At 43.2% G+C, this 25,135-nt stretch overlaps 3 protein-coding genes across 3 annotated transcripts; all 3 read right to left on the reverse strand.

The window, feature by feature from the left end:
- Positions 1 to 6,254: 6,254 nt before the first annotated feature.
- LOC311149708 (aminomethyltransferase, mitochondrial-like) lies at positions 6,255 to 11,167 on the reverse strand. Its single transcript, XM_084186917.1, has 9 exons — positions 10,966 to 11,167; positions 9,551 to 9,718; positions 9,379 to 9,459; positions 9,158 to 9,289; positions 8,957 to 9,035; positions 8,547 to 8,692; positions 8,186 to 8,366; positions 7,924 to 8,079; positions 6,255 to 7,666 (listed from the first exon to the last, which is right to left on the reverse strand). The coding sequence occupies exons 1-9, from the start codon at positions 11,089 to 11,091 to the stop codon at positions 7,488 to 7,490; spliced, it is 1,248 nt and encodes a 415-aa protein (XP_084043043.1). The 5' UTR covers positions 11,092 to 11,167; the 3' UTR covers positions 6,255 to 7,487.
- Positions 11,168 to 13,972: 2,805 nt separating this feature from the next.
- LOC311149375 (hyaluronidase-1-like) lies at positions 13,973 to 21,115 on the reverse strand. Its single transcript, XM_084186555.1, has 4 exons — positions 21,034 to 21,115; positions 15,347 to 16,318; positions 14,912 to 15,001; positions 13,973 to 14,754 (listed from the first exon to the last, which is right to left on the reverse strand). The coding sequence occupies exons 2-4, from the start codon at positions 16,286 to 16,288 to the stop codon at positions 14,461 to 14,463; spliced, it is 1,326 nt and encodes a 441-aa protein (XP_084042681.1). The 5' UTR covers positions 16,289 to 16,318; positions 21,034 to 21,115; the 3' UTR covers positions 13,973 to 14,460.
- On the reverse strand, positions 17,160 to 18,089 carry LOC311149550 (N-alpha-acetyltransferase 80-like; the record flags this gene model as incomplete). Its single annotated transcript, XM_084186726.1, is given in 3 exon segments — positions 17,160 to 17,586; positions 17,588 to 17,935; positions 18,076 to 18,089. Coding segments are annotated over 3 exon segments (789 nt in total).
- Positions 21,116 to 25,135: the final 4,020 nt, after the last annotated feature.

Raw genomic sequence — 25,135 nt, forward strand, 5'->3', positions numbered from 1 at the left:
ATGGCGGTCCACAAACAAACGTTTAAGGTGCATGCCGCCACCTATGGGCTCTATGCACGCATCATTTCCGCATTGGCGTAAGGATGCTTGGGCATTTCCGGTTACCGGAAAAAAAACATTAGACAGTGACAGTAGACCGTTATGATGGCAGAGATGAAGTTTACAAGGTGTTTGCTGGAGTTGCCTAAAGTATATGTTAATGATATACGGAGTGTCTTCCGGACATCCAGTAGGACACCACGTAGCAAACTGGATAAAGGCTTCAAATTTAACGTTTCTTATTTTCTTTGCAACTTTGAAGGTAATATGCTAACGCTAGCTAGCCTGAGCTAGAAGCCTTGCTTTGGTGTTTTAAGTCATGACTCCGTCCTGCTTCAGGTTAATCATGCTTTAAATAAAGTTTAATCATGTGTATATACCTCTCACTTCATGTGTTTGTACTTTTATGAAAGTATCAGGTAAAAACAGGGCTACAAATGAGATCTCTGTGAGAGCCCACTGCTACCGCTCAATGAAGAAACTAAAGCCACCACACCAGCTGAGAGTAGGACTAGATTAAGTGACACGTTCAAAGTTCTGTTGAACTTGTTCAAGGTTCCGTTCAACACATGTTTTACTCGTTTAATGTTACCACAGTTTTGATTGCCATTGCTAAGAGAACACTTTAGAACTTTAGTGCTTTTCACGATAGCTGAACAGTGGTAGCCTAATACAGACCAGGGTAGCTGAGTGGGAATTGCCATGCTTTGTTGTTGGGTCTGTTGTAAACAAATTGGAGTTTGGTTTGAAATGTAAACAATAATGAGATTACTACTTTTTCCTGACTTGATGACTGCAATGACAGTAACATATTCCACTCAGCTATTCTTCAAACTGCTGATGTTCTACTCAAAACTGTCCTGTCATCTTTACTTCTTTCTTTATAAACATATGGCCCAACTCCCTTGCTTTTGTACTTGATGTTTCTACATTTCAAGAGGAATTAGGAGCAAAACCTTCACTCTACTGTTGTTATTGGTACTAGGCTACAATGTTGCACCACTCACCTACTGCTCTGCCAATACTGTTTGAAGGTAGGTAAATGGCACAAGACAATAGGTAAGTGGTGGGAGACAGTATAGCCAAGTGGTGCAAGACAGTAGGAAAGTGATGCAGAAAGCACAAAAGTGACACGAGACAGTAGATAAGTTGCTTACACCAGTAAAAAGTAGAAATAACAAGTTTTGCTCCTGCTGCTGTAGACCCTCGTCTTTCAAAACCCATTAAATTATGCTTCTGTGTATTTCAGATGACATTGCGTGATTCACAGCCAGTTGTGCTTGTTAAAAGCTACTGTTCCTGTGTGGCATATGCAATCATTTGGTTGCATTACTATATCAGACTGCCCATTATGTGGCATGTCTGTCATCCCTCCTGTACATTTTACATTTTTAGTCATTTAGCAGACGCTCTTATCCAGAGCGACTTACAGTTTAGTGAATACATATTTTTTTTTATACTGGCCCCCCGTGGGAATCAAACCCACAACCCTGGCGTTGCAAACGCCATGCTCTATCAACTGAGCTACATCCCTGCCGGCCATTCCCTCCCCTACCCTGGACGACGCTGGGCCAATTGTGCGCCGCCCATGAGTCTCCCGGTCGCAGCCGGCTGCGACAGAGCCTGGATTCGAACCAGGATCTCTAGTGGCACAGTTAGCACTGCGATGCAGTGCCTTAGACCACTGCGCCACTCAGGAGACTGTACTTTCGTACGTTTACACGTCATCATGTTATAAGTCAAGACGAAGTATTACAAGTAAAAACATTAACATAAACATTAAGATAAACAACAACAACGACGAAAATTAACCGTTTCGGATGTTTTTGACGACAAGCATTCAATGATAGCATACGGTAGCACAGCATTCTACGATAACCGGAAGTTTACATCCATCCTGAGATTTAACCGGAAATACGTCATGCTCGCCTGTGCATATCGCCTATTGCGCTGGAGTGTGCGATCAATCATGATTTGCCTAATTCTGCACTACTAAGAAAAAACGAATACACAAACAAACTTTTAACAAACCCTCCCCAAAAAACCCCATCCCTCTTCAAACTTTCTCGATCATGCTCAGACAATCTATCTTTAAGATTAAGGAGCATTTCAAAAATCATGTCGACAGTAACATCTACTTTTACCCCTAATAACTCTGTTGCCTTATCCACAATAATCTTCAACCTGACATTTCTGTTTTTCACAATTCCACCATCTTCTCCTGGGGCGGCAGGTAGTTTAGTGGTTAAGAGCGTTGTGCCAGTAACCGAAAGGTCGCTGATTCTAATCCCCGAGCCGACTAGGTGAAAAATCTGTCGATGTGCCCTTGAGCAAGGCACTTAACCCTAATTGCTCCTGTAAGTCGCCCTGGATAAGAGCGTCTGCTAAATGATTAAAATGTAAGTGGTAACTGCTTTCAGACCCGGCAGGCGCCACCTCTTATTAGATATATTAGGCGAAGCTGGGTGTTGTAGTCATATGATGATTCTCAATCGAGTGCCCAAAGTATGAATTGTCTTCGACTAATCTACAGTACCCACAAATCAATTGTATTTGTCACATGCGCAAAATACAACGTTCACGTGAAATGCTTATTTATGAGCCTGTGGGGATTTATTATTCTCATAAATGGATGGGATGACTAACTTAGAAAGTGCATTAATGATTAAAGCATAAAAGGTTTATACTGTACTGATATGAATTGTTTCACATAACAGGCTGTGATTCATGTGAGGAACGTTAGGGGCTAGAATGAGATAAAACTTGTATTTCTTATAGATAAGACTTGTATTTCTCAAAGATACGAACACTGCTTCTTTGTGATCTGTGAACCGTCCAAGGACATGGGTACTGCAAAAAGTGCTGACTCTACAGGTTGTTATGATAAAAACTTATGCCTGGTAACAGGGATGCGCCAAGGGGCTGGGACCAGCCGGTGCGCCAACGGATAGGTTGGGCAAGTCTAAACCACGCCCAACCTCTACCCTGATAGGCCCAGCAGAGAGCGGGAACTAAAAACTGTCAGAGTATTTGAAGAAGAACCTGTAACAATGGATTAGTTCTCTGAGTGCCCTGCGTGGTATTTCAGTGGACCCGTATATACGAACCTTCATACATATCATACATACATTTTGCATATAATAAATTTAGCTTGGATTGAAGATCTCTTGATTCTTATTCCAATACCAGATTTGAATTACGCAATTTCTAACAAGCCCTTTTCCAACGATGCAGAGTTAAAAATTAAGAAAACTAGTCAATTCAAATTTTATTTTTCACATGCTTCGTAAACAACAGGTGTAAACTAACAGGGAAATGCTTACTTACGGATCCTTTTCCAACAATGCAGAGTTCAAGATAAAGATACAAAGATAAAATAGAAATAGTGACACAAGGAATAAATACACAGTGAATAACGAATAACATGGTAATATATAGGGAGTACCATACCAAGTCGATTTGCAGGGGTATGAGGTAATTGAGCTAGCTATGTATATATTGGCAACAAGATAGATAATAGACTGAGCTGTAGCAGCTGCGCATGTGGTGAGTGTGAAAGTGTGAGTGTGGTGTCAGTATGCATGTGTGTGCATGTTATGTGTGTGTTGGGGTGTCAGTGTAAGTACTGTGGGTAGAGTCAGTGCAAGAGAGTTAGTTTAGAAAAGTGTCAATGCAAGTAGTCCGGGTAGCCATTTGATTAGCTATTTAGCAGTCTTGTTTAGCAGTCTTATGGCTTGGTGGTAGAAGCTGTTCAGGGTCCTGTTGGTTCCAGGCTTGGTGCACTGGTACTGCGTGCCCTGCGGTAGCGGAGAGAACAGTCTATGGCTTGGGTGGCTGGAGTCTTTGATCATTTTTTTTGGCCTTTCTCTGACACCGCCAGGTATGGCAGGGAGCTGGGCCACAGTGATATACTGGGTCGTGCACACCACCCTCTGTAGCTCCTTGCGGTCAGTTGCCTTGCTGTTGCCGTACCAAGCGGTGATGCAGCAAGTGAAGATGCTCATAATGGTGCAGCTGTGGAATGTTTTGGGGATCTGAGGGCCCATGCCAAATGCCTGAAGGTGTTGAGGGTCAGTGTGGCAGATGTGTTGTTACCTACCCTCACCACGTGGGGGGCGGCCCATCAGAAAGTCCAGGACCTAGTTGCAGAGGGAGGTGTTCAGTCCCATGTCCGGAGCTTGGTGATGAGCTTGGATTGACTATGGTGTTGAACGCTGAGCTGTAGTCAATAAACAGCATTCTCACATAGGTATTCCTCTTGTCCAGGTTGGAGAGAGCAGTGTGGAGTGCAATAGAGATTGCGTCATTTGTGGATCTGTTGGGCCGCCATGGGAATTGGAGTGGGTCCAGGGTGTCTGAGATGATGGTGTTGATGTGTGCCATGACCAGCCTTTCAAACATTTCATGGTTACAGATGTGAGTGCTACGGGACGATAGTCATTTAGGCAGGTTACCTTTGAGTTCTTAGAAACAGGCCAATGGTGGTCTGCTTGAAACATGTTGGGATTACAGACTGGGACAAGGAGATGTTGAAAATGAAGACACTTGCCAGCTGCTCTGCGCATGCTCTGAGAACACGCTCTGATATTTGTCTGGCCCAGCAGCCTTGCAAGTGTTAACCTGTTTAAAATTTTACTCATATTGGCCACGGAGAGCGAGATCACACAGTCATCCGGGACAGCATGGGCTCTCATGCCTGGTTCAGTGTTGTTTGCCTTGAAGCGAGAATAGAAGGCATTCAGCTCATCTGAGAGGTCTGCGTCACTGGGCAACTCACGGCTGAGTTTCCCTTTGTAATCCGTAATAGACTGCAAATCCTGCCACATTCGACAAGAGTCTGAGCCGGTGAGGTAGGATTCTATCTTAGTCCTATATTGACCTTTTCCATGTTTGATGGCTTGTCGGAGGTCGTAACAGACTTTGTCCGTGTCTCGTTCCTTGAAAGCGGTAGCTCTAGCCTTTAGCCCAGCGCTCATATTGCCTGTAATCCATAGATTTTGGTTAACGTATGTACGGTCACTGTGGGGACAACATCGTCGATGCACTAATTGATGAAGCCCGTGACTGATGTGGTAAACTCCTCAATGTTATCAGATGAATCGGATGAATTCCAGTCTGTGCTAGCGAAGCAATCTTGTAACTTAGCATCCGCTTTGTCGGACCACTTCTGTACTGAGCACGTCACTGGTACTTCCTGTTAAGAGTTTTTGATTGTAAACAGGAAGCAGGAGGATGGAGTCATGGTCTGATTTGCCGAAGGGAGGGCAAGGGAGGACCTTGTATGCATTTCTGTGGGTAGACGTGTTGGTAAAAGTGGGGTAAAACACATTTTAGTCTCCCAGCGTTAAAGTCTCTGTCCACTAGAAACGCTGCATCTGGGTGAGCGTTTTCTTGTTTGTTTATGGCCCTGTACAGCTCGTTGAGTGCTTGCTTAGTGCCATTCTCGTTTGTGGTGGGATGTAGACAGCAGTGATGATTACAGATAAACTCTCTTGGTAGATAAAAAGGTCTGCAATTTAACATGAGGTATTCTAGTTCAGGTGAGCAAAAGCTTGAGACTTCCTTCACACTTGAAGCGCAGAGTCTGCTGTCCGGTTGCGACGAAGCATGGAAAAACCCTCCAGTTTTATGTCCATATCGCCCATCAACCAAGTTACTAAAAAGCATAGAATATTACAGCTTTTCACGTGCCATCTTGTTCTCAAGTAACTGGACATTTGCCAATAAAACGGAGAGGAGTGCCGGACAATTTTCTCTGCATCTGTCTAACAAGGACTCCAGCCCTCCTCCCGCGTCTTCGCTTGCAGCGCTTGGGTAGCCCGAACAATGGAGTAGGGTCCGGTGTAAACAAGGGAACAGCTTAATCGTATTAGAAGTAGGAGCCGAAATCGAGGATGAAGTCGAGGTTAGTAGCTGTGATTAGTAGTTCAAAAGTATTTGGCTGTCATAGGTGATAATGGTGTGAGCTTTCTGTACCAAAAAAGTAAGGATAAACACTAATAAAGTCACAAAATAGTAAAGTCGGGTTGGAGCACGTAAGATGTCGACCATCTCCATCGGCACCATCTTAACTGGTATGTCTGGAGTTGTGGGGAGGAATGGGAATAACAATGATAGCAGTTTTAAAGTAGCAATAATTATGCTTCTAATGATTTTAGATATCCAATTAATTGTCCACACAGTACACAAATAAGATACATGATAAAATAACCAAATAATGGGAAAATCGTGTTTAATAATTTGCAAACAACAAAATCTTGAATGTTAGAAAGACAACACACAGGGCATTAATCAATTTCAATTGATTCATGCATTAATCAGCAGTAAATACAGTAGTCCATACATTTTGGCAATTGTCAAACAACATTAGTGACAGATGTTTAACTTAGATGTAGTGGAGTCATGTGACTTCCAAATTGCAATGACAATTCTCCAAAGTGAGGGCTTTCCACAACAATGAGAAAGGTATAATATATTTGAATTACACTGAGTTCTAATATTTAATTATATGTGAATTACAACCTATATTACAAGGAAAATATGAGGGTATTAAATACAAACTACATCATTACCTAGCTATACAAATTAAGGAATTCACATGAACAAACGTGAATATCAAAAACATTGAGACAATATTTCAATACTAGAGGGGAGATGCAAGACCATGAACCCCTCTAAGATACTTTACAGTAGTTACATTTCTAGTTTCTCAAGCTTTCTTGTAAGCAAGGTATTGCATTTTGGCCACACATTACTGCATTTATTGTTCAGTTTTAGTTTGTTGGGAATGTGACAACTAGGATCGTGGTACAAGCCTAAAGACAAAGTATCACAAAAGCAATTTGGAATCATATGGAGAGTTGTTTGTTCCTGCTGATATATAGTATTAAATTAGCAATTAGTAAACATTAACACATGTCATTGTGCCACTTAGCCTGTAAAATGCAAGTTTAGATTCATACTCATACTATTAGAATGTAAGACAGGAGAAAACATTTTGCTCAGTAGTCCTGTACACATGACTTGCTGCTGTGTCTCTTGGTTTACATAGCATGTGTTGCTGCTTTTGCTGACTGGTCAGTGAGTCAGTGATATCCTTGTCCTTCAAACCATATGGCTCATTCACACAACTCACTGTGGTCTAAAGACCATCAACAAGCTTCAGATAACAGGAGTGAAAAGCCTCATCCTCAAGAGTGTAGCTGTATTTGTGTAGTTAAGTGGAGTTGTGGGTGTAGGCAAGGACACACACTCTCATAACCCATTCTCTATTGCTAAAGAAAGGCTTGCAGTCCTTCAGGTTTGAGTGTCACTGCTCAAGGTAAACACAAGGCGGCAGCATTTGCTCTGATAGACTGATCTCTGGTGGTCAGTAGGAGGCAGTCTGTCTGGTCAGGGTACTGTCCGCAGGCTGATCTCATAAGCCAGGTGTCCATTGAGGGACAGATCTAATGGCCAGAGTAGTAGTTTGTAGGCACGAAGGGCATCTTGGTGACCACTGCCTTCACTGCCTTCTTCCTCACCTCCACCTGAATGGGAGTTCCATTCTTGGCGTACGCCGCATCCACGTAACCCATGGCAACGTTCTGCTTCAGGCAGGGGGAGGGGCAACCACTGGTGACCTCACCTGAAAAAGAAAAAAAAACAGATGAAAAGAAAGTTGAATCTAATCTCAACAGCAATCCACACACAGCTAAATTTAAATGGAACAGTGTCACAGTTGGGCATAAATAACACTACAGTATAGGCCTACTAACAAAGACAAACAATAACAGAAAATCATCAGGTGTGGTATCCTGATCCTAAGTAGGCATAATCAAACTTTTACATATGATTATTCAGATCTTGTATCTTGTAATAGCGAGTAGAAATCCTCTAACTGACCTATGACCTTTCTCTCTGGGCTGAGAATGGGGGTGTGCTGTCTGACAGGGGGTCCCGTGGACACCAGGCCCACACGCTTCCTCGTCGTCTTTGCCTTTATCTGGGGGACAATGATCTCCGCACCGGGGAAATCCTTCGCCTGACGACGCCGCTTTCCTGTAAGTCCATCAAACAACCCAATTAACACACACAGAGACACAGACAGACCGACAGACAGAGACACACACACACTATAAGGGAGTGTATAATAATGAGGAGTTACCTATGGTCCACACCAGTGTTGCCTCCACAGGGGTAGTGGTCTCATCGATGTCATTACCATAGAGACAGAGGCCTGCCTCCAGCCTCAGACTGTCTCGCGCCCCCAGTCCGGCCAGCTTGACCTCACTGTTGGCCAACAGGCGCTCCGTCAGGGCCACCACACCAGATTTAGGCACTGAGATCTGAACGGGAGGATGAGGAGGAAATGACTAATACAATTTTGCAACACAAGGAAGGAAACACATTATTTTCTTACAAATGCCAATTGCTTTCAGACAAAGGGTTTTTGAAAGAAATGCACAGAGCACACAAAAACATCCATCTCTACTGAAATACTAAGAAAGAGAGAATGAGAGACACACCTCCACTCCGTCTTCTCCGGTGTAGCCACAGCGGGTCACCCTGCAGCCCTGGATCCCAAACACAGTGGCCAGGGTGCTGGTCATAAAGGTCAACTTGCTGAGGTCATCTGTCAGTCCCGGCTGGAGTACCTTGGCCATGGAGGGACCTGAGGAGGACATGTACAGGGTCATATTCTTTAGTACACATCGTAGCGAAATGATTTGCAACGGCAAACTAAAATATCTTATGGGACAAGTTCAGGTAGTTCCTCCCTGTTTCAGTCCGTTTTCTTCTGTTGGGTACCTAAAGAATACGACCCAGGTCACACACTACTTTAACACAGGGCCATATTCAGGAGGGCACAACATTGTGGAACGACCAGAAATCTATATATATCGAGTAGAACGGACGTTGCCATAAGATAACTTACCTTGAACGGCAATCAAACATTCCTCCAGAAACTCCAGCTCCACATCATGACCAGCAGCTTTGAACTCGGCTAGTCTAGCCTACATTAACACAGAAAGGATCAGAAATAAGAAACAGAAATTACATTTTATTAAAGCATTACAAATCCATCCAAAACTTGGAGTGATGGTTGTCGCAGACAAGATGTTTGTGGACTACTGACCTTCATGTTGGCGGAGTCCTTGTCTGCACAGCCAGCATTGGACACCACGTAGAGGTAGCCTTGGTCTGTCTTGGTGACGATGAGATCATCATTTATTCCTCCCTTGTCATTGGTGAAGAGGGTGAGCGTGCCCTGGAGATAAAAGTGTGAGAAGAGTGTGTCGCTGTGTGGGAGAATTAAGTGTATGTGCTTGTGTGTCTTTCTGCAGGCATTTGTCTCACCTGGTTGTCCTTCAGCTCTGCTATGTCTCCAACGATCATAGACTCTATAAACTTAACTCTGTCTCTTCCGTGGACTTTGCTCTGTTTGAGAAACACAAAATGGATGCTATAGCCAATACAATGAGCACACAATATCTACCCATGCAAATTTGCTAAATGAAATCCCTCTCACCTGTAACATGTGGCTGACGTCGAAGATGGAGCAGTGCTGGCGAGTGTGCATGTGGGAGTGGATGTGGCTGTCTTTGTACTGGACAGGCATGCTCCATCCAGCAAACTCCACCATCTTACCTCCCTGGTCCCGATGGAAGTCAAACAGAGCTGTCTTCCTCATCGAGGCCTGGCTCAGAAAGAAAACACTCTGTCATTATTGTTGTAACATATGCTGCCACACTGCTGTACTGTCATTACTGTAATGTTATCAGTAATGTAAAGTCATAGCCTGGTTGCCAGTCTGTTTCTGCTCTCCTGCCAACTTCTTATGGAATTGTCATGCCAATGATAATGGAGTAGACAAAAGCACAAACAGATCTGGGACCAGGCTAGTAAGGTCATGGAAGTTCATGTAATTCATGTAACTGATTCATACAACTGATTGTCATATCCTTGTAGGTGAGAACACATTACTGTGAAGAGGACAACAGCAGGTCTGACTTGAAAGATTAATATTTTCATCATAACCATGACATAACCATAACAAATGCAGGTCCTATAATAGATAACAGTAATAATGTTGGTGATAAATTAGTCTCTTTCAACAGCCGCAGTGTACAGTATGAGTCTGGTGCGCGATAGTAATAAATGCACCCAGGTTTTTATGCAGACTTCTTCTACTACAACTATTGTCACTTTTGACCTTTAACCCAGCCACTGCATGCTCTTATCAGTGAGCAGTGAGCCATGCACTTTGGGGGCCGATATTGGCCTGCTTACAGGTACAGCATTTTGTGAAACAAGTCCAAAGTAATCTCTCTCTCTGTGTGTAGTCTAAGTTCTATCAACATTTGACAGTAAATCAGAAAGTCTTCAGCAGCCTAAACTATTCAATGAAATCTCACTAGAACTGAGAAGAGAGTATGAACGGGAGATAGTGTTCATGCAATAGACTAGTTCTAGAGATAATGGATCAGAGGCAGGCCTATCTATACCCCTCTGACAGAAGCCACTACCATGCTTTTAATAAAATCATCATCTGCAGCAGCCAGTCAAGTGAAGGGATCTGTGCGGGCTCGGGGGCATTCTGCTGGGACAGATGTCGATTTGATTTGCATGACCAAGTGTGCCACAAATAAGAGGGGAAAAAACATGGAGCAAATGGGCAAGCAAAACATGATGACTGTTCTGTCATATTGCAATAGCTTATGCATCAAAATAAGAACAAAAAAACAAGGTTTGACGACTAAACACATCTAAAACATATATGAAAAAATTAACCAAAATTAGGTTCTGAAGGATCTGAAACACAATGCATATTCAATATTTCCCAGCACTAGGCCAACTCCATGGACAAATCCTTTAGAATTGCTACGTTTTGGGTTGGTTTTAGTGAGCAGCAGAAGTTTGCCCTGGAGGTTGATGGAACAGTACCTCTGAACTTGAAGCATGCCTCTCCTGCCTCCCCGCTATTCCGAGTCCAACTCTCCGCAGACACTCCCTCGGAACTCTGAAACCGAAACCGAACCCGCGGCCACCAGACAGCATCCGAACCAACATCGTATCTTCCTTGCAGACGAGATCCAAAAGCTCACGTAAGATAAACACCTCGCTGTCGTCAACAGTTTGGACTCCGCACTCGGAATTCTGCTTTCTCTGAAAAACAGCGACCCTGGCCAGAGCAATGTATTTTGGGAAATGTAGTTGATTAAATTACACATTCTTCAAACATTTGGAGAAAAACTCACTACACAGGCAGGCCTGTTTGTTGCACATGTTCTGTATCAATACTAAATGTTGCTATCATATGAACAAATAAATATATTCTCAACTACTTGTTTTTACACTTTTTTCTATCTTTCTTTCATTCTTTATTTTTTATTTATTTCTATACATAAATATTATGCATAGCCTACTGCAAGTGTTTATGATTGTAGTAATGATGTAATAACATAGGCAAAATGTTCACACAATTGCTCTGTGACATGTCTTATTGTCATTACCTATATTTGAAAATGTCCATATGCCTACTGTGAGAGTACACTTTCAAAACACAACAATCTCTGTCAGGAGGTTAGGACATTCATGGCACAGATAGTCCACTGAAGTCTCGCTATGTGACAGTCTGACTGAGTGGAAATTCACAACTCTCAGCACCATAACATAATGTCAAGAAGAAATGTCATTACCACTGACCCAGAAAATCCAAGGAATTTCTGGATCTGGGATGACAGTGGCTACATCTCAGGAAACCAGTAGCAGTGTTCTTATTCACTTCACCTACATGATGTATAGCCTGCTGTGTCTAACAATGAATAAATCAACTGTTATCTTTACACTGTTATTAGATCACTTGTTGTATATTAATAACATATTAACACACTAAAAAACAGTATTTTTTAAAAATTTACTCTGGGATCTTCCACTTTGCTCTGGGTCCTGTTGCTTACTGTACCTCCTCTGCCTCTGTTGGATAATTGAATGATCCTGTGGCCCAGTAGCAGCTATTAATACCACCCTCGTCCCAGCTTCTATTTTAGGGTAGGGGCTGTTAGGGTAGGGGCAAGCAGCAGGGAGCAGGGAGCAGGGCAGGGCTCAGGGGCACAGAGACACAGACACAAAACACTGGGTCTGGACTTGCTTCCGTGTGTTAAGGCATTTATTCAACCTGGACTATATTCAGAAGGCTAACTAATACAGTTGTGGATGTATATTTTGTTTGATCCTATGACACTGGATAACCTTTCCATCATTTGTTGTTGACAACACGTATTGAGAACGTATTGACAGCAGCTTTCTTTTCTTGAGGAGACACACACAGAGACATACTGTACGTGAATTCTCCTCAGATACACATACTGTACGTGTATCTTTCTCCTCTGTTTCATGTTAACAGAAGGTAAGAGCAGAGAGAGGGACGAATTCAATGTGGCTGATTTGGTGAATGGCACTATCTGGACACTTGATAGATTGTGTGGAGAAAACTCATGGATATTGTGTCCCTAAAGTTTTTGGGTGAAGCCCTGAATAGAAAATGAGGTGAATGTGTCTGGTTTGATTATTCATGCGTGTGTTTTTGTGTGTGTGAGAGTAGGACTAAATCATGTCTCCCTTATATCATCGAAATAATAGCGCCTGCCTGTCAATGCCACCATGCCAATATACCAACTGAGTGTGCTTATAGCATTGCTGTACAGTACATTCTTTTTTATATCAACTAAGCTGCATGACTGAAATGGCTTCTCATTTTGGCTAGACTTGTGGAAACATTCCCAGTCAGACAAAGGGCCTAGACAAAGGGCCTGTTCTCAATCACCTCTCCCCTGGTCCTGAGTCCAAATTCCAAGTTTTATTTGGATTATCAGTAATAGGATTTAGAAACCTGGTATCCTCTCTCTCTCTCTTTCCCTCCAGGGATTATGGCGAAACACCCTCCATCCCCTACCACTCCAGTATTTTTTACTCGGATCAGTGATCGGGATCTAACTGAGATCGAGCTACATTCCGTGGAGTCCATCAACGACCTGCACCGCACCCACCCAGAGCACAACCACAAAGGTTCCAGACATTGCCAGGCTGTATTGTGTATAGTGATTGCATCCAAAGCTACCATTGAAATGTGATGCTCATTACTCCCCATTACCTTTAGTCGCTAGAATCTCCACTGTCTCTATGGTCTCTATAGGCAGCAGACGACCTCCCCTTCCTCCTGCTCCCTCCACCAATGGGAACCTCCATCTCAGGGACAGACCGGTTGTCTGTCAGACAGGGCATCCAATGAGAAGCCGATGGCAGAGCGCACTCCGAGACCTGTTGATGCCCGCCTCGTTTCGATACACCATGGGGTGTGCAGTGATAACACTGACGCTGTTGACGCTACTTCTTATCTTCTATTTCTTAGGTAAAGATATTCACTTACTCTTTCTCAATCTTGATCTGAAATCCAACTAGGCCTCAACATTTTGCCCATCCCTTTCTGTGACTGTGTTTCTGCGTTCCCTCTCCAGTGCAGCAGGGTAGCGCTCTCCGGTCCCTGACTGAAGCAGTGAGGGATAGACAGGCTGCGGCCCTAGAGGTCTCCCAGCTCATCCAGGAGCTGCAGGCGCTGCGCCATAACCTCACAGCCATCACGGGAGGATCCTGAGGATCAGATGTCACGGAGAGGAACACCCTTCACCCCTAGACCCTGAAAGCCCCTGGACACTAATGTAACACCAACTGTTAACTATCTGCCCCAACATCTCCACTCAAGTCAAATCCCTGCCCTGCACATTGTATTGGAACTTGGGCCCATCCAGAAACAACCCCTACTGCCATATGTACAACAGAGCCCGGGTGTTGGAACCCACAGAGAATGTTTCCATATACTGTACTGTATATTTATGAGTTGTTTGATTTGCTAAACAAATAGGACAAAGAAAGAGACTCATTCACTAAGATTGCAGGGTACTGAACACTTTATAGCATCTTTAGTGACATCACAGCACAAAGGACCACACTCTTGAACTGACAATTAATGTATTCGAACAACTGCATGAAGACACAGAAATGGTACAGGTTCGAGACGTCCATGTGATCTGCGACTTACACATACTGTACACAAAAGTTACAGCTGTAACTTTTAGAAGTGGTACTCTTTTACATGTATGCATGTGACAGGCAATGTATGATGAAATGTCACACCCATTTTGTTACTGACAAAACACAGTGCAGATTTGGGAAATATCCCGACTTAAACATGTCACAAGTGGAACTGAATTGTATAGAATTAATATGCTGAGAAAGTGCCTTAGCATGGCAACTGCCACTGTTTTCACTTTGATACACTTGGTGGAATTGCAATGATGCTACTGTATGCAACCAAATAAACAAAAGAGGTGATATTATATATTGGTGATAGAGACTATATACTTTCCTGACACTGCTCACCTAAGTGTTAGTGATTGAAGATATCCTTTCCTGACACTCCTCACCCTCCCAGCCCTGATAGCACTGGCACAGGAAGTTAGTGCGGAGGTGGCTGAGGTCATGAGATGGGTCAGGGAGGAAGTTGGAGAAAGGGTCAGAGAGGGGGATCATGTGGTCAGAGTAGGGGTCCCTTCTGGCACAGCGACCGTTGCCATGGCATCGTTCCCCGCTGCAACGCTGCACCCCTCCCTTCAGGGAGCTGATGTACTCCCCCAGTTCAGAATGAATGTAGTCCCTCAGTATCTCACACTGACGCTGCCAAGAGAGGAAGGGAAAGAGATATTCATCTACAAATACGGAACAAAAACAAACAATCTAACAGAAACTGAACTGCATACACACTCAAGGTTGTAGAGGTATGTATATTATAGTGGGTGTAGATGCACAAACTGTGAGGTCTCCAGGATCTGACCTTTGACTTAGTGAACCTCTGCTCCCCCCACAGCACCACTCCTGCCATCCCCAGCGCTGCACTCTCTCCCAGTGTGTGCTCCAGGTCCGTCTGAAAACACACACACACACACACACACACACAAACACACAGGTATCAACCACATACAAATATACATACAACTGAGGTGAGATGATTGAGTCTAATGCAGGGACAGAATATCTTTCCATTGCTTGCTGGCATCTCCTGCCAGGTGTGCTCATATGTCACTGTCAGTATGGCAAGATCAATGGGAGACTAGTTTGATTACTTGTATGCCACAAAGTGATATCAACCCAAAGAATAGTAAATTCTTATAATATTCATAACATAAGTGCATCACTGTTAGTGTATGTTTTGAAGGATAACACAGTCATGGGATGGGAAACATTTTCCAATGTTACTGTTATACTTTACCTTGTTGAGGAAGTGGAGGGTGTGGGCGAATGCCACTCTGGCATAGGGCAGTACAGGAGTGGCATGGGTGTCAGTTGGGTACTGGTTCGCCACCCTAAGGGCCTCCAGGAGCCTATGTCTGACCAGTAGGGTGGCATCAGAGGACCCTGCCAGCTGCTGGGGTAGGTAGATACTAGGGTAGAGGGCAGTGGACTGGCGCCACAGCCAGGCTAGCTGGTCATTCTTCTGCCTGGTCTTGGAGTGGCAGTGGCCCGTGTAGCTTTTCTGCTTCCTGTAGTAGTTGAAGCATTCAGGGAATCTGTAGAAGCCCCAGAGTCCCCTCGGTCGCAGACGCACTCCTAACCGCAGTGTCTCAGACATGAAGGCCCTGGTGCCCCTCTCAAACTCCTTACGGGCCAGGGAGTTCACTTCCTGTTTAGTTAGCGCTGGATGCTCCCGTCTCACTAGTGATTTAGACAGCCGGCGGTACTCCAGCTTAATGCCGAAGTCCCTCACCCACAGGGGGCGCCACTTCACCCAGTCGATGACGGCCAGGCCGCTGAACCCTGTCCTGAGCAGGGCTGAGATCTGGGTCTGGGCCAGGGCCAGGTGGGCCTCCAGGTCGCCCCTCTGGGGAACACCTCCGTTGATCTGCAGACCCTCCTGGGAGATGTAAGGGTAGAGCCCCAGCTGATTGTAGTAGAATAGGCTCATGTTCTGGCCCTTGACGCTCTGGTGGTGGTTCTCCACAATGTCGAAGGCCCCCAGGTCCAGGTGGATGCCATAGCGTTCCTGGCAGCTCGCTGTGGGCATGTTCCAGACCATGGTGAAGGGCCTGCCCTGGACCACTGGCCCTGCAGCAGCCACAGACCCTCCAGACTCATCACCCACAGCCCCCCACTGGGGAGTGACAGGGATGGTGGAGAGGAGGAGGATGGTGAGAGGGTAGCTGTGTAGCAGCATGGCTGTTCACTGCCTAATGTCTTGTCGTGCCTAAAGAGAACATACAGACAGACAAATATATGTTCAAACTAAACTCATTAGACTGATGTTAATATTTAAAGAGATTGAACGGGATCTTAAGCACTTACAAATTCTTAACATATTGTACAAATTGGAATTCGTAACATAAAGTATATGAATTGCAGCATTTTTTATATTTTTTTGGCAGGATGTAACATATCATACGAAATGGATGACTTCTACACAATTGTGCACAATTTTCAGTGAACCGTTTTGGCTCGCGAGCACTACTTTCAAAACTACTGGCTGAAATTATACAAAACCTCTGTAGCATCCCTTTAAAGACCAGACCATTGGAGATTGTCTACACAGATGCTTTGATGAAAAGGAATTTAAAAATGTGCAATCTTAAATGTTGACCCATAGAAAACACACAACAATACACTTTAATACGCAGTTCTTTATTTCAACACCAAAATGATTGAAACATTAGGCACAAAATATAGCCCCAGTGATAATTATTTAGTTAGATCAGATAAAGTTAAACATTCATTTAATACATTTTCTCTTTTAGGACAAGAAGAAAAAACAACTTTGGCACTTAAGGCACATGAGCACAAACATTTGGTATTCTTTGTTCAAGTGTTATCTCAGTCTACAGCACCGAGTATCTCTGTCAAGTCTCAGGGAGAGCCAGCCAGACCCATAACATATCCTTCCTTCTCAGTCTATCAACCTCTTGTCAAACCCTACAGGCTGTGGTACTAAATAGGCCAAAGGCAGCGTCCTTTTCCCCCATGTCCTGAGCATGTGTGTATGTAAGGCTGAGTGACATGGGTGACATGGTCTGTGGTCAGCCAGGCCCTCAGACTCAGATGTCCTTGTGCATCCAGAAGATAGGAACTCCGTTAGCATCTCTGTAGGGCGTCTCCTCAAGAGTCTGAAACACCAGCCGGGCCGGACACTGAGGAGGAGGAGGCGGAGGAGGAGGAGGAGGAATAGAGGGAGGAGTGGGAAGTGGATGACGAGATAGAGCAGAGGGAGGAAGAGGTGGAGGAGTAGGAAGAGGTGATGGAGGAGGCCCTATAAAGGAAGGAGGGATCTGGGGAGGCGATGGTGGTGGTGGGCCTCCCTGTACCTCACCCTGGGCGTCGTCTGTCCCTGGGAGCTTGGAGAACCTCTCCAGCACCTCCATGGGCATGAAGGAGGACATGACACCAGCATTCTGTACCAGCATGGACAGCACGTAGCCCAGGTGGGCATAGAAGTGCTGCTTGTCGTGCGTGGACAGACAGACTCCGGAACCCTCGGGCCTTAGCGTAGCGCTCCGTCTCCTGCATTAGTGTACGACCGTAGCCCTTCCCCATCTGGGCCTTTGACACCACCACCGACTCCACAAAGAGGCTCCCGGGGTGGGACACCACGTGCCCCAGGAGTGTCTCCCCGTCCCCACCGTCCCCGTTCCCAAAGTCCTGCAGCAGCACCAGGGCCACGGGGAACTCCTGGCAGGACTTCTGGAGGGTGTGGACCCGGGCACAGCGGCTCCGCTGCCACTCGCTGTTCACCAAGTCGGCGCAGGGCTCCAGCAGGTCCGGGCGTTGGTGCAGGGGGATTGCCCGCACCCCCCCACCGTCAAATCTGTGACCCCTCCAGACAACACAGGACAGCCAGGCTCAGAACACAAAGAGGGAGGGGATTCCATCTTCATGCACATGCCCCTGGTCACATCATCAGACAACTGCACTGGGAACTACTAAATACCCCAGTGTGTTACAAAGTATAGTTACCTATGACACAGCATTTATTTGATAGGCACCAAATCTGACAACATACACTAGATAGACATCATAGACATAGATTATAGACGCAACCTCAGCATAATTCAGGCAGTCTTGCAATGATCTTGGTCTGACAATCCATGGGCTCATCGGTGGGTGAAATAAGACCCACACCAGCCAGGATAACAGTACAGACTTTTAATCTCGCTCTCTTCCTCCCCCGTGACCTTCTCTGCTGGCCCCTTGTCTGTGACACCGAGGGTAAAATGATACCTTGTTTCACTGCACCTACTGTACAGCTAAAGCTGGGATGCGTTCCCAAGTATATTGATGAGACCCAGTTAACATGCAGCCTCTGGACAAGAGAGAAGCTGTAAACATTTCAACAGTACGTTTGTCAAAAGGTATTACATCAAACATCATCATCTCCATTTCTCAGATGCTTTAAAAAGCAAGTTTAGTACAGTGTTTCAGATTGGCCTACTCTGTGTCAGGAAGTGTGGCCAGAGCCGACAGGCTTAAGATGATCAACAATTGTGCCGAGCCTCACACCACACACAAGCCTGAGTGTCTATAACACCAGTATACACACCATCTCCCTCAGACATAAATAGGGAAGTTACTGCTCCACAGTGTTTCTTTATAATATCAGCTTCAAGGAAAAACACACCCAACCCACTCATTATTGCGATACATGTAATGTACACAATGTTCTCCACAGAAAATGTACCGTAAAAAAAAAAGTGTTGCATCATTACTATTCTTATTTACTTTTGACAAAAAACATTAACTGTGTCATGTTGTATGGCCAAAACCAATGCAGATAAACAAATAAAAGTGCGAAATATTGGTTTCATGGTTATACACTACCAGTCAAAAGTTTGGACACACCTACTCATTCAAGGGTTTTTCTTAATTTTTACTATTTTTTACATTGTAGAATAATAGTGAAGACATCAAAACTATGAAATAACACATATGGAATCATGTAGTAACCAAAAACGTGTTCAACAAATCAAAATATATTTTATATTTGAGATTCTTCAAATAGCCACCCTTTGCCTTGATGCCAGCTTTGCACACTCTTGGCATTCTCTCAACCAGCTTCACCTGGAATGCTTTTCCAACAGTCTTGGTAGTTCCAAACTTCTTCCATTTAAGAATGATGGAGGCCACTGTGTTCTTGGGGACCTTCAATGCTGCAGAAATTTGTTGGTACCCTTCCCCATATCTGTGCCTCGACACAATCCTGTCTCGGAGCTCTATGGACAATTCCTTCGACCTAATAGCTTGGTTTTTGCTCTGACATGTACTGTCAACTGTGGGACCTTATATAGACAGGTGTGTGCCTTTCCAAATCATGTCCAATCAATTGAATTTACCACAGGTGGACTCCAATCAAGTTGTAGAAACATCTCAAGGATGATCAATGAAAACAGGATGCACCTGAGCTCAATTTCGAGTCTCATAGCAAAGGGTCTGAATACTTATGTAAATAAGGTATTTCTGTTTTTATTTGTAATACATTTGCAAAAATGTCAAAAAATTTGTTTTCGCTTTGTCATTATGGAGTATTGTGTGTAGATTGCTGAGGATAAAAAAAATTAAATAAGGCTGTAACATAACAAAATGTGGAAAAAGTCAAGGGGTCTGAATACTTCCCAAAGACACTGTATGTTGCAGAACAGTGATTAAAATATTTTTTCTAAATATTGACAAAATAATCGATCTTAAGGGGGTTAGCCATCTGTGAAGGAGGTGACAAGCCACTGAGTTGAAAACATAACCAATCTATCAGATCTTGATGTTGACGTTAGACGAAAATCTGACAGAGTTGATATTTTACAAGTTGACAAATATTGAATTTTTCTTCTTCATTCAAGTGGTACAAAGTTTTTTTTATTTATTCTGTTGCTTTATGACTCTAAAACCTATTTAAAAGAAACATATTTGAACCTAAATTAATATCCTATCTTAATCTATCAGGGAGTTGACAGTTTATGGTTGTGACCATTGTGATTTCAATATTGTTTAATTATTTTAAAAGTAGAGACCTTTACAGACCATGGTGGTCTTGTTCCACTGCATGTAATGAAGACATGAAGAAGGAGTCCATATGGAGTAGTTGACCCTGCTCATTCCTGATTCATTTAGGATTTCAGACAAATTTGATGGAGTTGACCAAATCTCCAGACAATTTTTTGGGGAATTACAGTTTTGAGAGAAATATTCAAAGAGGGCTATTGCAAGACTGCATTAGATCATTTTTCAGTTAATATGAATCATTGCCTGTTTTTGTAAGATTTTCAACCTTTTTTGGAGAGCTTGAAATTGGGATCCTTTGCTCCAGACAAGGGCATTTCCAAGCATAGAGCATGGAAAAGAATAATATAGAAATGTCTTAGAAAATTCCAAAAGCTATTCTTTCCACTTACAAAATTCCCCTAAATGTAATTTCTTAAGCTAAATTAATGCAACAAAATAAAAAATTTCAACTATAAAAATAAAATGTCCCTGCCGGACAACGATTGTCCCGACTTTCAAGAATCCCTGATCTACATCTTAATATCATTGTCAGAATTTTCTACAAGAGTTTTATCATTTATGAGAGCAGCATCCTTTACAACTTTGCAAATGACTCTCAGACAAACTCATGAATTGACGTAAGTCTATGATCTGGTATGTTATCAAAATCTGTGGCTCCTCGCACAACACTGGGTAGCAGTGAACAACAGCCACCATTCCTTAAATGCAGAAAATATTTGCTGAGCATTATTTTGTATAATAAAGACAACACAGGCAAAGAGAAAACTCATGCTGTTGCACTGTAAAATGTTATATTCGCTTCCACGTAGAAAAGCCTCCTAAAACCAGTAGAGAAACACATATGATATGTGTGCTATGCTAGGCCTATACCAACCAAAATACCAAAGAAACAACATGCCCTAGCAATTGCAGGCATCTTACCTAGTTCTGCTGCAGAGTGGACTAGTGACTGGCAGGCAGAGAGGAGAGAGTATGCCAATAGCCTAATGACATGACACTGAACATGCTACTAGACGTCAAAAACCAGTAAATAGCCTACATGACAGTTGTAACAGCAGCTCAACCACAAACTCATTATCTCATTTAGTGTTAAATAACACACTTCCGATGTGACAAACACGGCAAGGGCTGTTTCTTCCAGTAAATTAAATTGTAAGTGTGTTAATGTCAGCTGATACACACATAATATAGTTATAAATTAGATGTACTGTATAAGCAAGCATTGGTCGTAGGCCTATAATTTTCCAAATAACATGTGGAATTTAGTGGGCATTCGGAAGGTATTCAGACCCCTTGACTTTTTCCCCATTTTGTTACGTAACAGCCTTATTCTATAATTGATTAAATAGTTTTTCCCCTCATCAATCTACACACAATACATCATAATGACAAAGGTAAAACAGGTTTTAATAAATAAATAAAAAATGCAAATATCACATTTATTTAAGTATTCAGACCCTTTACTCAGTACTTTGTTGAAGCACCTTTGGCAGCGATTAAAGCCTTGAGTCTTCTTAGGTATGATGCTACAAGCTTGGCACACCTGTATTTGGGGAGTTTCTCCCATTCTTCTCTGCAGATCCACTCAAGCATTGTCAGGTTGGATGGGGAGTGTCACTGCACAGCTATTTTCAGGTCTCTCCAGAGATGTTCGATCGGGTTCAAGTCCGGGCTCTGGCTGGGCCACTCAAGGACATTCAGAGACTTGTCCCGAAGCCACTCCTGCGTTGTCTTGGCTGTGTGCTTAGGGTCGTTGTCCTGTTGGAAGGTGAACCTTTTCCCCAGTCTGAGGTCCTGAGCGCTCTGGAGCAGGTTTTCATCAAGGATCTCGCTGTACTTTGCTCCGTTCATCTTTCCCTCGATCCTGACTAGTCTCCCAGTCCCTGCCACTGAAAGACATCCCCACAGCATGATGCTGCCACCACCATGCTTCACTGTAGGGATGGTGCCAGGTTTCCTCCAGATGTGACGTTTGGCATTCAGGCCAAAGAGTTCAATCTTGGTTTCATCAGACCAGAGAATCTTGTTTCTCATGGTCTGAGAGTCCTTTGGGGGCCTTTTGGTCAACTCCAAGCAGGCTGTCATGTGCCTTTTACTGAGGAGTGGCTTCCGTATGGTCACTCTACCATTAAGGCCTGATTGGTGGATTGCTGCAGAGAGGGTTGCCCTTCTGGCAGGTTCTCCCATTTCCACAGAGGAACTCTGGAGCTCTGTCAGAGTGACAATCGGGTTCTTGGTCACCTCCCTGACCAAGGCCCTTTTCCCCTGATTGCTCAGTTTGGCCAGGTGGCCAGCTCGAGGAAGAGTCTGGGTGGTTCCAAACTTCTTCCATTTAAGAATGATGGAAGCCACCGTGTCCTTGGGGACCTTCAATGCTGCAGAAATTTGTTGGTACCCTTCCCCATATCTGTGCCTCGACACAATCCTGTCTCGGAGCTCTATGGACAATTCCTTCGACCTAATAGCTTGGTTTTTGCTCTGACATGTACTGTCAACTGTGGGACCTTATTTAGACAGGTGTGTGCCTTTCCAAATCATGTCCAATCAATTGAATTTAACACAGGTGGATTCCAATCAAGTTGTAGAAACAACTCAAGGATGATCAATGGAAACAGGATGCACCTGAGCTCAATTTCGAGTCTCATAGCAAAGGGTCTGAATATTTATGTAAATAAGGTATTTCTGTTTTTGTTTTTTTTATAAATTAGCAAAAATGTCTAAAAACCTGTTTTCGCTTTGTCATTATGGGGTATTGTGTGTAGATTGACGAGGGAAAAAAATAATTTGATAAATGTTAGAATAAGGCTGTAATGTAACAAAATGTGTAAAAAGTCAAGGGGTCTGAATATGTTCCGAAGGCACTGTATGTTGCTGAACAGTGATTAAAATATTTGTTTCTAAATATTGACAGATAAATCGATCTTAAGGGGGTTAGCCATCTGTGACGGAGTTGACAAGCCACTGAGTTGAAGACATTTTAAAATCCCCAATAAAAACATAACCAATCTATCAAATCTTGACATTGACGTTAGACAAAAAATCTGACAGAGTTGATGTTTTACAAGTTGACAAATATTGAATTTTTCTTCTTCATTCAAGTGGTACAAAGTATTTTAATTATGATTTGTACACTATATGGTACTTTACAATACAGCCACTGCTGCAGCTATCTAAAATGTACATTATGTGGATACAAGTTGATTAAGTATAGGGCCCCTAGATTACTGAATAACAGCATTATTAAGCGGTGCTTGTCTTTGATCTGCTGTATGACACAAAAGTCGTAAAATAGTATTTTATTAGGAACACTGTTCTGATCTCAAGATATCACTCACTGGTTTCTCTTATGTTAAGGATTTCACCACCACCAGAGCCTTATAACCACCAGGTCAAGTCATTTTAAAGCCAATCTTTCTCAATTGGTTTAAGTATTTTGTGTTTTTTAAAGGGGCAATCTGCTATTGCTACATCAATTTTTGGACTTTAAATTAATGATATAAACCAATTGATTCCTGAAGAATATAAGCAATGAATGCCTCATGAGCTTAGTTGAACTTTCAAACCCCAAATATAAGCTTGTTTTTCTCCATTGTTTGTAAACAATGTATTTGTAAACAAACACTGTATAGCCTCAAAACATGGTTAAAACTATAATTGTGATATCATGGATGGTCAGTCCTTGCATCCATAGCTCTGTCTGTGAATTTGAAAGTGTTTACATTCCTCCACCCCCATCCTTTTACCAAAACAGTGTTTGAACTTCAAATTGACCCTTTAAGCTGCAGGTATGGAATTATTGTCTTTAAAACTGGGAGTTGGGAAAATAAAAATACAACTTAAAACGGAGTGAAATAATGAGAAACATGGTCAAACATCTCAGTTAACTGAAAAATGACAAGAGGCCAGGCTTTTCACTTCCACTACCAAATAAGGGCAGGCCCAAAAATGAGTGACAGCACATCAGAATGCGCCCTAACACAATGTAACCGGTTTGTCCTAACTGCAGAGTTTACAGTACAGAATGCAACGAATAATTATGTGCTGTCATCTCTGTGAACGACATCATAGGCAACATAAATCGTGCTGGCTCGGAAAGTGCACTGAGTAGTCAAAATGACGCCTCGACCTCGAGCACTCTTCCAGAATCCATTCTTTAAACATCATATTCCAAATATCCAATACATAACAGCCTAAGTTTGTATTTGGTTAAAGTGGAAAGCAATTGTGACAAATGTATGCTGCTAAAGCCTAATACCACAGCTAATACCTACATTTTTAGGGTTTCACGCTTCTTCGACCGAAAGTTGGCTCGAAACGGACAGACGCGCTGTTCCTGAATCGGTTTTGGTTTCTTTAATCAAACTGATCAGGCTAATGGTTCAGTAGCTTTCACTGGTCTGCGATCAGGATTTAGCGCACTCGGTCAGGAAATATGCTAGGCGTGGCTGTGATCACTGGTTCCATGTGAAGCGTCATGCGTCCACCCAGCGTATGGGAGGTATCATAGCATCTTTTACAAAACGAGGGGGGATAGACCCATGTTTAACTCAACGGATATGTCAAAGGTATTGAAGTCCAACTCGATTCCTTTTCTCCTTATTTAACACCTGATTTACTTAACAAAAGGCACATCTCAATAGGTGGTCCAGGTATGTCATGAGTCCCAAGTCGGGGGGTGCAGGGCATAGCTGAAAAATCGGAATAAAACAAATATATTTTATCCGGAGAATATTTATTTTTCTGTATTCTGTAGCGCGGGCTACAGAAGGATAAATAATTTTTTTTTTAAACACAGCACCCCCCCACACATATTCTGAAAGCTATGGGGGGACGGGGTTGTTCTCTATTGTTCCTCAAGCAACGGGGGAGACTGATGACATACTGTATCAGACCAACTCCTTGAATTGTAAAAAATAAAAACTATTTTTTTTAAACTATTTTGCTCCAAACATTTTTTAACCCTTTAGTGTGTGTACTCATACTTGGGATATCGCTTTTCAAAAGGAAACGTGCAGAAATCATT

This window comes from Coregonus lavaretus, assembly GCF_964263955.1.
Source record: "Coregonus lavaretus genome assembly, chromosome: 22".
In the NCBI taxonomy this organism is placed as follows: domain Eukaryota; kingdom Metazoa; phylum Chordata; class Actinopteri; order Salmoniformes; family Salmonidae; genus Coregonus; species Coregonus lavaretus.